This window comes from Typopeltis vanoorti, chromosome 4 (genome assembly GCF_054136105.1).
Source record: "Typopeltis vanoorti isolate ZY-2024b chromosome 4, IOZ_Tvanoo_1.0, whole genome shotgun sequence".
Classification (NCBI taxonomy): domain Eukaryota; kingdom Metazoa; phylum Arthropoda; class Arachnida; order Uropygi; family Thelyphonidae; genus Typopeltis; species Typopeltis vanoorti.
This window is the reverse complement of record NC_143552.1, coordinates 167,574,366-167,590,565: the sequence shown is the minus strand read 5'-3', so window position 1 is coordinate 167,590,565 and position 16,200 is coordinate 167,574,366. Positions and strand designations below refer to the sequence as shown.

The window sequence follows — 16,200 nt, the reverse complement described above, 5'->3', positions numbered from 1 at the left end:
GAAGAAACCTCGGTGACAAAATCTGGGCACAGTAGTCGAAATGAGGTCTTATCAAGGCTCGGTACAGAGGTACAATAACTTGCTTGTCTCTACTTGTCAAGGTATTTTTCAACAATCAAGCGAGTTGATGAGCTGATTTAGCTACTTTTGCAATGTGCCCCCTAAACTTCATCTCCCTATTCACCAACACTCCCAAGTCCCTGGCCTCATCAGTCTCCTGGAGTACAGTTCCACCAATGTGGTATACTGCTGCTATCTTTTCACCCCAAAATGCATAACCTTACATTTTGTCACATTAAATTGACATCCATTCTCCTTAGCCCAGAACTCCAATCTATCCAAGTCGTCCTGCAAGATTTTGACATCTTCTGCATTCACTATTGCCCTACCCAACTTTGCATCATCAGTGAACAAATAAACTGTTCCTTTTAGATCCTTCCCTATATCATTAATGAACAAATTAAGTGATTTCTGGAATTTAAAGGGAGATTTTAATAAGAGAAAATAAGATATAATAAAAGATTTTAATAAGACGTTTTAATTAAAATAACAGTACACATCTATAATTATTTCTCTACTGAATACTCAGTAGAGAAATAGGAATTTCTCTACTGAGTATTCATGATAAGATTTATGCAAGCATACCTCAGTAAAAACTAAAATCAACTATGGAAGGGAGCTTGGAGAAGAATAAGCTGGATTCAGGTCAAAGAGAGGTTGTCTGGATCAGATATTCACTCCAAGACAAATATATGGGATATAATAGAAATATAACAAGGATCTGTATTTAAGTTTTGTATATTTGGAAAAGGCACATGAGAAGGTACAAGAAAAAAAGTCTAAAATGTTGTTTAAAATGCTACAGTTATATGGCCAGTGCAAGTGAGATATTATTGAGCAATACATAATCTATATTTGAAGTGCAGATCAACAGTTAGAATTGAAGGAGGTATAGGAAGATTGTCTGATCGTAAATCAGATGTGAGACAAACTTGCGCATTACTTCGACTGTTATTCATCATCTATATGAATCCCATTATGAAGGAAAGTGGCATTAAACCTGATTCTAAGTTGGAGATGTTAATTTAATCTCCATTCTTTGCTTTAGGTGGATGTTATATCCTTAAATAAATCAAGTACAAGTCAGCAGCATTCCACGACTGAATTGAATAGCTCCTGTAATAAATTTGGAAAAAAAATCAGCAATTAAAAGCCAAAGCCTATAAAAAGCAGAACTACTAGAAAAATCAACTGTATCCAGAATGGAGAGCCTGTAAAACAAGTAAAACATTTCAGCTATTTAGGCAAGAGTTTTAGTAAATATGGCAAATTAAATATGAAAAGAGAAAACAGAATAACTAAAGCTGGTATGATAGAAAGCCAACTGAATAAATTTATATAGAATAAAGACTAAATTAGTCAAAACACTAAGCTAGCTAACTAGTTATACATAGTGTTTCAACCAAATTTAACTCATGGAATCGAAGTTCCACTGGAAATAAAGCAGTTGATCAAAGATTGGAGACCATTTAAGAATTATGAGAATAATTAGAGGAGTAAACAGAAGGCAGTAGTAGCAGAATCATTCCAAAAATGAAGATATTAGAAGGGAACTTGTACACTGTTTGCATTCAGGAGTGTGTGTGTGACCAGAGCCAATCTCGTGGTATGATTACCTAAAGGAATGGGAGAGGAAATATTAGCAAAACAAGTGTTTTTTGTCAGGATGGCAAGAAAAAAATCTAGAGGAAGACCAAGATTTAAGCAGAATGATACAAGAAGAAATGCCTTAGAAGACAGAAATATAAGATCTGAAATTATCAGAATCCGCATAGGCAACAGATTAATCTGGAGGAAAACTGTTGATAGGAAATTAATGATGACATAAATTTTTCATGTAGTAATATCATAATATCATGCACTTCATCCACCTAAGGGTACATATCAGGAATTGAATAAAGTGTTCCTAAAATTTCTGGAAGCCCTGTGTTATGTACTTGAATACAAGTCCATTTTTGTCCAGTACTTTAATGCTTGTAGATAGACTTATATGTTGGGTACACGATTACTTTAAATGTTTCAGGAAATGACAATGTATACTAAAATATTAATTAAAACACTTTAATCAATACCTTCCGATACCCACCACACAATATGCTGGAAGAAGGCCACTTTACTACACCGTAGCAAATATAAATATGAAAGATTGTTCCTGGAATCAGCCTCAGCTCTAAAGAACTTCCCAAAGCAAAAGTTGGTTGACTGGTAGAGCCTCTGCTACTAATGGCTCAAACAAAAAGTTAAGCAAGTTTGAGCGTGGTTAGTTTCATAAGAAGGAAACCAATCCTTTAATGCTGTTGGCACACTCTCCCTCACTGAGTCTTTGGACTCCCTGGAGGTATCATATAATAATAATAATAATAAAAATCTCAACAAATTTGGATGCATGATACTGCCCCAAATTTGGGAAGCTTGCATTCTTAGAACATCAGCCAAGACAACCTAATTTAGCCCGCTAGGGGGCACCTTTAGAACTCTAGAACCAACACCAGTTTCATTCTTCAGCTTCACTTGCTCGTTGTTAGTGCCTGCACATGCACATATTTTTATGTTCATAGAAGATGGCAATGTAACATTGCCGAAATATTGGAAAGTATTGATTCAAGTTTTTTAATTAATATTTTAGTATATGTTGTCATTGCCTGAAAAATTTAAAGTCAGTGCTTCAATGAATTGTTTCATAGAAAAAATTAAAGCTGCCTTCTTCTTCATAGTCATTTTCTTGCTACTTTTTATGTCCCTCAACTTTCAATATTATGCTAATATTATTTATAAGTATCCTGTTATTGTTATTAACTAGTGGCATCCAACTTTTTCCCATACACTACATTCACAGCTGAATTTGTTTAACAAGCTGCACTTGAGCAATCTAACATTTTCATATCGTGTCAGACATAAACAGAAGGATGCAGATAAAACTAACAGTTTTATCTGCATCAACTTTACATCCATAATTTATTCTTTTTGAGATTTTTTATAAAAATTAATTATATTTTTTTTAAAAATGTAATTAGATATTTTTATTAAAATCATAAAAATATTAATTACTTAAAGACCTTACATTTGCTTTTAAATGCTCACTATAAAAAATTTATAACCTGAAAAGGATCACTGCTTTTCAATAAAGATCAATAAATAAATATAATGATACACCTAAAATTAAAAACAGCTGAATATTTTTACTATATAGAATGCATAATAGTTACTGAGCAAAATATTTAAAGAAATGATTGAGGCTGATATTTTCAGATAATTGTTGAAGATATGGTTAAAACTGTGCAATGACAATTCTTGATAAGGAATGAAGATACTCATCTGTTATTCTATTTCATTTAAACATCTGATTTCATGTGTAAAAACTGCTTGCAAAACATATTTTGACCTATACAAAGTAGCATTTTTCATAGCAATTTTTTTTATTTGCAGGAAATTATTAGCAAGTTAGGTTAGCTGAATGGTTAGTGTATCCATTCTCCAGCCAAGAAGCTGCGGGTTCGAATCCTACCATGGGCATGGATGCTTGTCATTGTACTAACTTTGCGTGGAAAGGGCATCTGCAACCCTACTACTTCTTCTAGCAGAAGACTTCACTTTTAAAAACCCAGTGAGGTATGGCCCAGAGTGAACATGCACTGTCTGCAGATGTCAAATGTGAAATTTTTTTATAATAGGAAATCTTCAGCTTGCAGAATTCAAGTACAGGAATACTTCGATTATTGCGGTTATTGTTGCCATGAAAAATACCGCAATAATTGAATCTGCAATAATCGGGATAAATAATGCATGTAAAATGGGTGATCAATGCCAAGGATTTTTCAAATCTATTAATTAAATTTTATATATCAAGTAAAAAAGAAATGTGCTAAACGTGTTAAGTAAAAAATTAAGGTTCATTTAGAAAAACAAGATTATTCTTTAATCTTTGTTTATATATAAGCACATACAGTACATACAATTATTCTTTCTTGGATAAAAATTGGTGTGGCTGGTGGAATTTTTTCTTTCTTTTTTCTTCGTATAAAACTTGGTAGCAACGAATGGAATTTTCAATTTCCTGACGAACTTTCAGTGATCGCTCGAGATTAGGATCGCCATTCAAGATTTTTTCTTTAAAATTTTCAGCAATTCTAAACATTTCGTCCATTTCTTTGAGAGTAAATTCCTTCGGTGCCAAGTCAATTTGTTCGTCATTATCATCGATTTGAGCATCGTAAGCATGTTCTCTCTCGAGGTCAATTAGATCTTCATCCTCCAGCTCCTTATCATGTGACTGAAGCAGGTCCTGAACAACACCTTTTTCAATTTCTTTTAGTCCTAGATTGAAGCCCTAGAGTTTGCAGCATGGTCTAAAATATGGCAAACAGTTGATTCATTTAAACCGTACTCCCTTGCAATTTTGGCTTTGGTTATGCCTGCTTCATACTTATTTATCATATGCAACTTATCTTCTAAGCTGATCACTCTACGTTTCTTCTTGATAGTTGTAGACTACATCATCCTTGTTTCTTTTAGCATTCATTGTAGGAGTAAATAACAAGAGAAATAAATATCCACATGTAATTCAGGCAAGGGCGGATAGTTACTGGAAAGTGGTGAGAAGGCGCCGTCGGAGAAACATGAAGCGCTACAAGAGAGCGATACCTGGAGAGTGGCGACTCGAACTGGTTGCATATGTAGTGGGCTACATCTCGTGGCCGCGATAATTCGAATTTGGAGCGCAATAATTGGAATTTTGGTATCAAATTATAAATCGCGATAATCGAGTTATTTAGTTTACTTTCACAGTCCACATACTTATTTTTGAACCACGGTTTGAATATCGATAACGCTTGAATATCAATAATTTCAAGTTGCAAGCTAGGATTGTAGTTTGCAGTCACAGAAGTAAATGGATTCTTAAACAAGCTTACATATTTTTCATGGGATCTTATATCAGCAAATCCACTTTGAAACTCATCAAAAAGTAGTTTTAATAATGAGAGGCAAAGATTCTCTATAAATGTGTTTCTCCATAGTGATAGTTGTTTTATTGATGTCCCTATTTTCTGTCATAAAAATATCAATTTCATGATGCAGTTTTAAGAAATAAGAAATGTTAAACAATATAACACTTTGCCATGATTAAGCATCTCATTGCACTATGTAAAATTGCATATTCGTGTTCAGCTTCAATTTCTGAAAGAAACTTTTGAAACATACATAACATGCTGGCGATCCAATTCTTTCCCACAGAGAGGTTATTGATGCATGATGCAGTGAATTCTGATCAGAGTTCAGCTCTGATATCTATCATTTTCTATCATTGGTTATTCTATTTATAAGCCTAATGTTTATACCGATCATGTTTTTTTAACAGTTGGTCATGATTCCCACCAGGTTTTTAATATTTAATCCAAAATTATCAAAAGATAAGAAAAATTCTGAAAAAGATTTCCACCTGTAGTTGTCCTATGCATATTGCATACATGAGCTAAATCTTCAACTGCTAAAAAAAATACCGTTAATTCTACATGTGAAGACAATAAGTTGGGCAGCGTCGTTGACATCGGGATTGTCATCAAGTGCCACACTAACATATTTCATTTGTATTACATTTCCTAAAAGTGATTTGAACAAATTCATTCTTTGATGGTAAGATAGCAGGGACTGAGAGTTAGTCTAAGATCCAAGTAGATTAATTCAGTCAGAAGTACCTCAGAAGACCTGAAATGTTAGATACGACTATGGAGTGCCAACAGGTAAGACTAATTTGGAGGAAAATTGTTGACAGGAGATTAGTAATAATGTAGACTTAATCATGTAGAACTGTCACAGTAACCTGTATAACCTTTAATGAGGATGTACAGGTATATCATGAAACTGATAATAATGACCTTTCTAGTTTTTCTGCAAATTCTAATTCTTTGCTATTGAGTCACTTTACATTCCAGGTACCAATATGCAGAACACTGTATTTTAGTTTCTTTTTACTAATGCCATTTCCCTTGTGTCATGTGACATAGCAGTGTAGAATCAGAGGAGGGAATAAAGTTACTATCACAGAGCATAACCTGACATAAGTATTAACTGTTTTTGAATACACAGAATGGACTACATGCACCACTAGTTTAGTTAGTACATATATTATTATTATTATTTTGGTAACCTCCATGGAGTCAACAGACTCATCGTCAGAGGCCCACTCAACTAGCAACATGTCTATCATAACAATAGACATTGTGAATGTACAACCAGCATTCACAATGCTTACCATTGACTAACAACTCCACATAAAAAAATTCGACTCCTCACACCCTTCTTCATATCTTCACAGAACTTCCAGAGATGGCAACTCATTCTTCCCATCTTAACATCCACTCTTTTTTTACAATTCCTTCAATATTAATCTGATAGAATCCTTTAACTAACTTGAAGGTCTCTATCATATATCCTCTTTTCCTCCTAACCTCTGTAATCCACATTCCATCATATGTTCTTCATAACCAACACTCCAGAGTCCTGATATCACTTTGGTCATTCATCTTTGGACCCTCTCTAGTGTTTCCACATCACAATGAAAACTAAGTAGGTCTGACAAATGCCTTACATAGTGGCACCACCACCACCACCTCCCTATATGTCAATGTACTTTTTATCAGAGCAGGAATATATTAGCAGTCTTTGCAATACTTGCGATGTGCCCTTGGAACTTAAGTCCACTATAAATTAAAGATGTCAAGAAATTTTATTCTTGGCTTCATCCTTTATCCAAGTGTAACCAAACTTGTTAAAAGTTTGCTCGTGAAGTCACTTCACAACTGGGCTACTTGTATATACAGGCTAATGACTTCACATCAATAGCCTTGGTACACCTGGATAAAGGATGAAATCAAGAATATAATTTCTTGGCAACTTCAATATATAGTATAATAAAGTGAAAAAACTTTCAACATCTATCTCTAATCCAGAGTATTTTAGTAATAAGGTGTGACACCTTTTGTCTACTTGTATACAGAGGTATGACTTCTGCATTACTTCCACCTTAGTATGAATTCTGGGTCTGGTTCCCACTGATGAGACTTCAATAAAGGTTGAAACTGGTCTTTAATGCATAGTATTAAACATGTCGGTAAGGATATACGAGTTGCATTATGGGATACCAAGACAAATGATGTGAAGTCTTTATATACAAGAAGCCAAGCCATGAAGTGACTTGACACACACAAACTTTGTTTGCTTACACTTGGATAAAGGATGAAACCAAGAATATAATTACTAGGCATTTATAGTATAATCATTCAGTCCGCTGTCTACCATCATGCCAAGATCCTGAATCTCATCCACTTCCTGAAGTACAGCTCCACCAATACAGTACGTAGCCTTATATCACAAAATGTAACACCTTCCATTTATTAATATTAAAACTGCAACTACCCTATTCATATGTGTGTGTGCACATACACAGCAAAAAAAAGGAAAAAGAAAAGAAAAAGAACATAAACATACCTGGATCATGACACTTCATATTAATTTCTTTAATATATACATCTACAGCTCCAACACGACCAAGTTCTGGTCGTATATCTGAGAGTATTGTAAGATTAACAAGAATCTTAACTGCTTGCTTCCTTACAGAAAGAGAGCTATGAGAACTGAGAGCAATTAGCTTATCTAGTCCCTTTCCTTCTGATACCTATTTACAAAAAAAAAAAAAAAGAAACAGTGCTATTATAGCTAGTGTCTAATCAAATTATTTTTAATAATGTGCTTAATTTACAGATCACACTGATTACATAATCAGTTATGCCATTCTGACATTTGTATATCATAATATGTTGGAGATTGACCAAAAAATTAATTCCCAATGTGATCATACGACTACTATACTAATTATCTATACCAGGGCTTCCCAAATTTTTATGAGTCAAGACCCACTTTTGAAAACGGTAATTTTTCGTGACCAACTCGCTTGTAATGCAGCAACTTGTGTTTTTGCCAGATTTCTTATCAGCCACTCGTCCATTACTATGGAAAATATTAAAAAATAATAGAGAAATGCTTATTATTTACATAACACACTAATTATTAAATGAAAAAAAAAAAAATGTATTTGCGATTACACACAACTAACTTCCATCAATGCACCTGTTATTTTAACCTGCGACAGCGTGCAGCTATACAAAGTACGTCGCGACATGTTGTCACTAGTTCGTTCAATCGAGCATGTCTTGATCTGTTTGTCTACTCGTCTACATTTTTGAGCAGTGCACAATAATGAAGTGTGACTGCTGTCAAGAGTTGATTGATAAGCAATTCAAGATTGATTTGATATAGATCTGCAAGCTGAGAGAAACTAGACAGAAATTGTAATTCTCATGTGATCTTTAACTGAATCTACTTTGAATTGTTCATCTGACAACCCACCCAAAATCAGCTCGTGACCCACACTTTGGGAACCTCTGATCTATACTATTCTAGATAGAATTTATTGTTTCTTCTATTTTTTTTTTTTCTGGTAGGCACACATTAATTACATTAAGTTTTCCTATTTCTTTAATAACCAAAATGATATAATAACCAAATAATATCATAATAATATAAAATAATATAATAATAATCAAAATGGTTATTATTCTATCATTAATATATTTATATCATTTTATTAATTCCAATATAAAATAATTTTTAAATTAAGCTTTATGAAATACATAAATATACAAGTTGCCACAGATGACCAATTAATGTTCTGATGTGTGCCACAATCCTCAAATTCGAGTTAGTTTAGTGCATAAAAATACATTTCAATTATAATGAAATTTTAAGCAATCATTAAATTAGACATTACTTGATATGTATATATGATTTCAGCAATGCTTGTTATCAACAGAAAACTAACTGAAGTCCTGATTAGCAATCCTCACTATGTAAACTAAATGGGAGTAAGAAGTATAGTGAACTCTGTATTATCCAAACTTCAATTAACCAAGTACCTCATATAACTGAATTACAAATTTCAGAGCCACCTTATTTTATTTATTTTTATTTTTTTTGAGAACATGATTTGTTTTTAATTTCCATCACTGTATTAGAAGTGTTCCAATTAACCATACTGCAATAGTTTTAAAGTCACAAAGACCGATGTGAAGTATTTTCTATTCATGCTTTGATGTTAAATGTAATAATAATGTGGTAAAGTTTTGGTCTGAAAATAAAATTCACAGATATTCCATTTTTTGTATACATCTATCATGTTATTCTAAAATGCCTTCAAAAAACAGCCAGTGATAACACTTAAACAGGAAACCATAGAACAAGTTAATGGTTTTAATTAACTAAGAGCATACTTGACTTCAAATATAAATGACACAGCAACAATAAAACACAGCCTCTTCATAGCATGGTCACTGATGAATAAATTTAATAAAATTTTGAAAAACAACAAATTCCTAAAACTCATCATCATCAAATTCCTGCCATGAACCCTCAAGGGGTGTACAGGATATGATAGTACTACATGAAAAAAATTACATCATTACTAACTTCCTATCTACAATTTTCCTCCAAATCAGTCTGTTACTTGTCAAGACTCCAACATTATCAGATCTTATATTTCTATCGTCTAAGGCACTTTGTACCATATCACTCCACCTATATCTTGGTCTTCCTCTGGGTTTTGCTGCCAACCTGGCAGAGAACACTTGTTTTGCTAATCTTTCTTCGCCTTCCTAAAACTCTAAAAATAAAATTATACAAAACTTATACAAAATTCAGTTCTTTACAAAAGAGAAACTTGGACCTTAAAAAAAGAAGCAGAGAGAAAACTGTTAGTTTTTGAAATAAAATGCTTCAGCAAAAAAACAGAACTTACTGGATAGAAATAAAGACTAATGCACAACTCCTGCAAGATTTGAATATCCCTAATTCAACAATTCTCAACACAGTTAAAAAGCATCAACTCCACTGGTTTGGTCACACTGTGCAAATGGACAGACTTCCTTGTCTGGTATATGAGAGCACTATGGAGAGTAGAAGATCCAGGGGTAAAACCAAGATTAACATGTCATAAAGCCCTTATAACTGCATTGAAATTTCAAAGCTGACAGCATATAAAAGCTTGCTTTGGACAGAGAATGGTAAAAGGCTCAACCTGTCCCTAAAGGACAGAAGAAAAGAACATGCCAATTGCAAAGACATTGTTTTTAGTGCTGAAAAATAAGTTTCAATCACATGTTATTTCTGAGTGTGCATGTGCTGCCTTTTATTTATTTTTTAAATTTTGATATGAATTTAAACCTTTCATGGCATCAAAAAATTGACAATGCAAGTATGTATGTGTACGTTAATACAGAAAGTATATAAAAAAAGGAATAATAGGTATCCATAGCATCATTATTATCAATAAAATTTTTGAAATAATTTTTTTATCAAACAAATTTACTTTCACAATTTGAGACTTTTCAATTTGTTTTTCCTTGTCTACTTTCTAGGAGCATCCCTTCACTTTCAAAGCAATGCTTGTTATCGTATACTTATTTACCACAAATGGTTGCAAATATCATTCAACTGGAATGAACATATTCTTGAATGCATGAGAAGAAATAATACAAAAAAATTACTAATTTGTTAGTTGTACTGTTTGCTGAACCTTTACACATTTTTTTTTTCTCTCAGACAAAACTGCATTTACCAATATAGCAATGTTGCTATTTTTAATTACCTTCTCTTTATAAAAAATAAAATAAAAAAGAGAGAGAGAGAGAGAACATTGTCTATTACAGTGAGCAGTTAACATTTTGAAAAACTAGCTAAATTAGTGCTGTTGGCTTACATATATATCAAATGAAAACTATTGGGTATACTTAAACAAATTGCATTTTTAGTGCATAAAGTGACAGTAAAAAATATCTAATTACATGTTTTGGATATGTGCATTTTGCTTTTAATACAACTGCTCATAGTATATCATATGGTATTTACTTAGAGATGAATTTGATCCACTGGATTCTTAACACTGTCAGATCTCCTGGTGTTTTCCTCACATACACAGACTGCCAATTTCATCAACACCAAACTTCAAATTCATTTCCACCTACAAATATCTTAGTATTAAATAAGCAATGTATTAAAATCTTAGTATTAAAAGCTTAGTGAAGTGCATTTATTGACTGATAAGCAGGAGGAGATCTATTTGACACATTCAAGACGGGAAGTGTATAGTATGTTTATCATGCCAACAGGACTCCAGAGCCATTATCCTGTCCCCGTAGTGGTTCTCAGTAAGATATGCAAAATATTCATCCCTGGAAATTAAGTAAAAATGCATTTAACAAGGATGGGACATGGTGGCAGCATAAAATAGACAGTATTGGGGAAAAAAAAAAAAAAAAACAGCAAAAATTCTCTGGGACTTTCAAATACAAACTAATCGGCATTTGGAACACAATAGACCAAACATTGCAATTATCAGACATCGACATGTTTGGATTATTGATATCGCAATACCCAGTGATAACAACAAAGAACCTGAAAAAATTACTAAATATCGAGATCTGGCAATCGAAGTTGGCAGGCTGTGCCTTAAACACACTAAAGTTATCCCAATAGTTATCGGTGGCACAATTCCAAAGAAGCTATCCAACTATTTACAGCAATTAAACATCAACAAGGTTATCCCATATGACCTACAAAAAACAGCATTACTTGGAATGTTTTCCAGGCAGTAAAATTAGTAGAGTGATTGAGGCAGTGAATATGAGGCGGGAACGAGCAAAAGAGTTAATTGTATTAATTGGTACAAATGATTTGAGAGAGAACAAAGAGCATGTCAAAATGAATGTCAGGAGACTGCTTGGAAAGATAAAGGAGAATAGTGTGACAGGAAGGGTAGTCAGTGTGTTGCCTAGGTATGATTGTGGTGAAATGAGGCGGAGAGCAAGGATTATGAATGATATTCTGGCTGAAATCTCCCATGTGTGAGGAGATAGGAGTACAGTTTGTTAATGTGTGGAATGAGTTTGAGGGACGAAGTGAGCTGTATGGGAGCGATGGACTGCATTTGAGTGGTTATGGGGTGAGTCGCATGGAGAGACTGCTGCTGGAAAGTGTAGAAGTGAATAGAGAGAATGAATCAGATCGAGAGGGGAGTGATGTGGAAGTGCAGGAGAGTAAGACAGGAGAGATTGAAGAAGTGGAAATGAATGGGGAAGTGAGTGGTATGAGTATAGAAAATAAGAGAATGGGTGTGCAAGAGGAGCAGAGAAACGGGGAGGCTCAGGGTGGACAGGGATACACAGCGTGAGAAAGGTGGATGCTCCAAGAGGAGGTGAGAGCATGTGTAGGCAGGAAAGTAATGGGATGATCAGGGATCAAAAGGAAACAGATGGAATTGCAAAGGGTTCTAAAATGAAGAAGCAGAAAGGGAAATGGCCCCAGTCCAGCATGGAGAGATCACATCGAGTGATTGGTATCAGTGGAACTAGCTGTAGATCAAGAAATGAGTTGTTGTGTTTGTATACCAATGCTAGAAGTATAAGAAACAAGGCGGATGAAATGGTTGCACTAATTGTGTCTGTGCACCCAGAGATTGTCGGAATAAGTGAGACATGGTTAGATGAGGACGACATCCTGACAGGAATAGAGATGGAAAGGTATGATGTGTTTCGTGAGGATAGAAGGGGTAAAAAGGGAGGGGAGTGCTATTGATGATAGAGAAAGAGTTATGTCCATACAACAGGGAAATGGGGCCAGTGGTTTTGAGGCAGTATGGTGTGAGATAGAGGTGAATAGAATCAAATACTTGGTGGGATGTTGTTATAGACCTGGTAATGTGGATGGTGGTGATAGTGAAATGTATAGTCAAATAAGCCAAGCAAATAAGAAAAGGGTGATCATTATGGGTGATTTTAATTATGGCAATATAGACTGGAATGAAGAGATAGCAACTGGAAGTAAAGAAAACGAGTTTCTTGAGTTTTTGAGGGATAACTACCTCAGACAGTATGTAACAGAGGGCACAAGAGGATTAAGGGTCTTGGATTTGGTCATCTCATCGGAGGATGTAATTATCAATGAGGTATCAAATCATCCTCCAATTGGTGAAAGTGACCATGAGGTGATTACTTGGGTGGTTGCCAGCAGTGCAAGGACCCCTGTGAAAAAAGGGTATATGTGGAAATACAAGGGGGGTGATTATGAAGAGCTCAGGAGACAGCTTGCAAGGGTAGCATGGAATGAGGAGTTAGCTGGAAAAGAGATCAATGCAGCTTGGGGGATTTTCAAAAAATATTTAGTGGATGCAATGTCTAAATGTATACCACGGGTGAGAAGGTTAAATAAGGTAGGTGTGAGATGGATGAATAAAGAGATTAAGCATGCAATACAGAGAAAAAGGGCATTGTGGAGGCAGCATAAGAGAAGTGGAAGTAACCAATTTAATGAGGTCTACAAAGACCAGGCAAGGAGGGTGACTTGGTTGGTGAGAGTAGCTAAAGAGAGTTATGAACAGCAGTTAGCTAACGAAGCTAAAAAGAATCCTAGGGAGTTCTTTCGATATGTAGCCAGCAAAAGAAAGAATGATTATGGAAGGATGACATTGATTGGAGGAAATGGTATAAAGACAGCTGTTGCAGAATTTGTGGTGGGGATACTTAATGAGTAGTTCATAAAGATCTTTCAATCTTGTGAATGTGACTTCATGGAGAGATTAAGAGCAGTTGATGATGGGGAGGAGAGACTGACTGCAAGTGAGCAAGAGGTGTTTGGGGAGTTGAGTAAACTAGATGTAAATAAGGCTGTGGGACTTGATAATATATCACCGCGTATTCTGAAGGAATGTGCAAGAGAGTTGACACCTGCCTTGACATATTTTTTTAATACGAATCTTGCACTCGGTCAAGTCCCTAAAGAGTGGAAGGAGGGCAAGATTGCCACTTCATAAAGGAGGTGATCGAACTCAAGCATCAAACTATACGCCTATCTGTGTGTCAGGTGTTGTGGTTAAGTTGTTGGAGAAGCTTGTGAGAACTAGGATCCAGAGTTGGGTTGACAACAATGGTATAATCTTTGATGGACAGCATGGATTTGCTAAAGGGAGGTCGTGTTTTAGTAATCTACTTACTTATTACAATAAAGTGACTGCTTCCTTGGACAGAGGAGAAGGATACACAGTAATATACTTGGATTTCGCAAAAGCTTTTGATAGAGTACCTCATGATAAGTTGACAGTCAAACTAGAGCAGATGGGGTTGGATATTAGATTAGTGCATTGGATTGAAGACTGGCTATCTGATAGGTATCAACAAGTTGTGTATGGGGGTGCAATATTCAGGAAAAGGAAAGTCACTAGTGGAGTGCCTCAGGGATCTGTTTTAGGGCCATTACTATTTAACTTGTATATTAATGATATTGGCGAAGATTTGGATGGAGATATTCAGTTGTTTGCAGATGATGCAAAGTTGGGACGAACCATAAAGAGTAGTGAAGATGTTGTGGCCTTGCAAGAAGACGTGAATAAATCGAGTGATTGGGCAAGCAAATGGGGATGTGAGTTCAATGTTGCAAAATGTAAGGTTTTAAAATTTGGAAAACAAAGATGGGATGCAGAATTTATGCTTGGTGAGAATATATTGTTGGAAGTAGAGGAAATAAGAGTGGATAAGGATCTAAAATTTAGGGGACACATTGTCAAAATTGTGAAGACAACACAAAGACTTCTGGGAATGATGCGCAGGACACTGACGTGTAGAAGTAGGGAGATTCTTGTTCCATTGTATAATGGAACAAGAATCTCCCTAGCCATAAAAATATGGCTTTGATTAGGCCACACATGGACTATTGTGCCCAGATTTGGTCACCTGGTTTTCAGAAGGATGAAGAGATGTTGGAAAGGGTCCAAAGGCGACTGACTAAGGTAGTTTCTGACCTCTGGAATGTCGAGAATGAGGAAAGATTGAAAAGATGTAATTTGCAGAGTCTAGTGGAGAGAAGGAAGAGGGGCGATATGATAAAGACCTACAAGTTGGTAAGGGGTTGTTATAGGATCAATGGTGGAGAAGTTCTACAGAGAATAGTGGGAGATCAGGGGAGAACCAGAGGTCATCCCTGGAAACTGTATAAAGAGGGTGTGAGTAGGGGAGTGAGAGGCAGATTTTTTTCGTGCAGAGTTATGAGTGATTGGAATACCTTGCCTGAGAATGTGGTGTCAGCAAGGAGTTTGAATGTGTTTAAGACGTGGTATGATGAGATGTGTGTGAGATAAAACGACCTCCTAGATGAGTCTTTGACTCCATGAGGTGTTGTTTAATAATAATAATAATAATAATAATCCATTCTTAGATTCTTGGGTAGAATCTGAATTGTTCTGCATCATGTCACATTGTTGTTTAAAAAATATTTGTTGTTTAAGTTAAGGGATATTACATCCCATATCGTTTCTTAGCCGAATAAGAAACTCAGAGTTTCATGCCAAATATAGCTGCAGTATCCAGGTATTTGTTTTATATAGTTTCTATTATATTCGGCATGAAACTCTGAGTTTCTTATTCGGCTAAGAAACGATATGGGATGTAATATCCCTTAACTTAAACAAGTCATATGTTGCCGAATTGAAGCCTTTGGCTCTTCATGTATCTAATAATTTATTAGGACACCTCTCAGCAACACTCATAGAAGGGTTGTAAGTTCTTTTCGCTACAAACTTGATATTAACTAGGTCTGCCTACTCACTGATGAAACCTCAATAAAGGTTGAAACCGGTCTGGGTTGTGACCTTCTCTCATTATGTAGAACAGAAATACAGCTCCTAGGAGCTAAGTTCACATTATGGGTAAATATCAAGAATAGTGATCGGAGCTTGCTCCACCTTAGACATGAGTTGCCTCAGCTTGCACTACCTTAAGGGTCAGTTGCTGCAGTATCCAGGTATTTGCTTACGCTTAGAATCGCAGAACTTTATATAGTTTCTACTATATTCGGCATGAAACTCTGAGTTTCTTATTCAGCTAAGAAACGATATGGGATGTAATATCCCTTAACTTAAACAAGTCATATGTCGCCGAATTGAAGCCTTTGGCTCTTCATGTATCAAATAATATTTGTTGTTCAAATAACGTTGTTTAATTTGTGTTTTGACTTTGTATCAATTAAGGGAATAAATAATAATAC

At 35.1% G+C, this 16,200-nt stretch overlaps 1 protein-coding gene across 1 annotated transcript in view; it reads right to left on the bottom strand.

Annotated features, from left to right (window-relative positions):
• Positions 1-16,200, bottom strand: part of LOC150107830 (uncharacterized) — a 143,910-nt gene that overhangs the window by 71,299 nt on the left and 56,411 nt on the right. Inside the window, exon 3 of the mRNA XM_090392195.1 lies at positions 7,546-7,732. Coding sequence (XP_090248321.1) covers positions 7,546-7,732 — 187 coding nt within the window. The remainder of the gene's footprint in view (positions 1-7,545; positions 7,733-16,200) is intronic.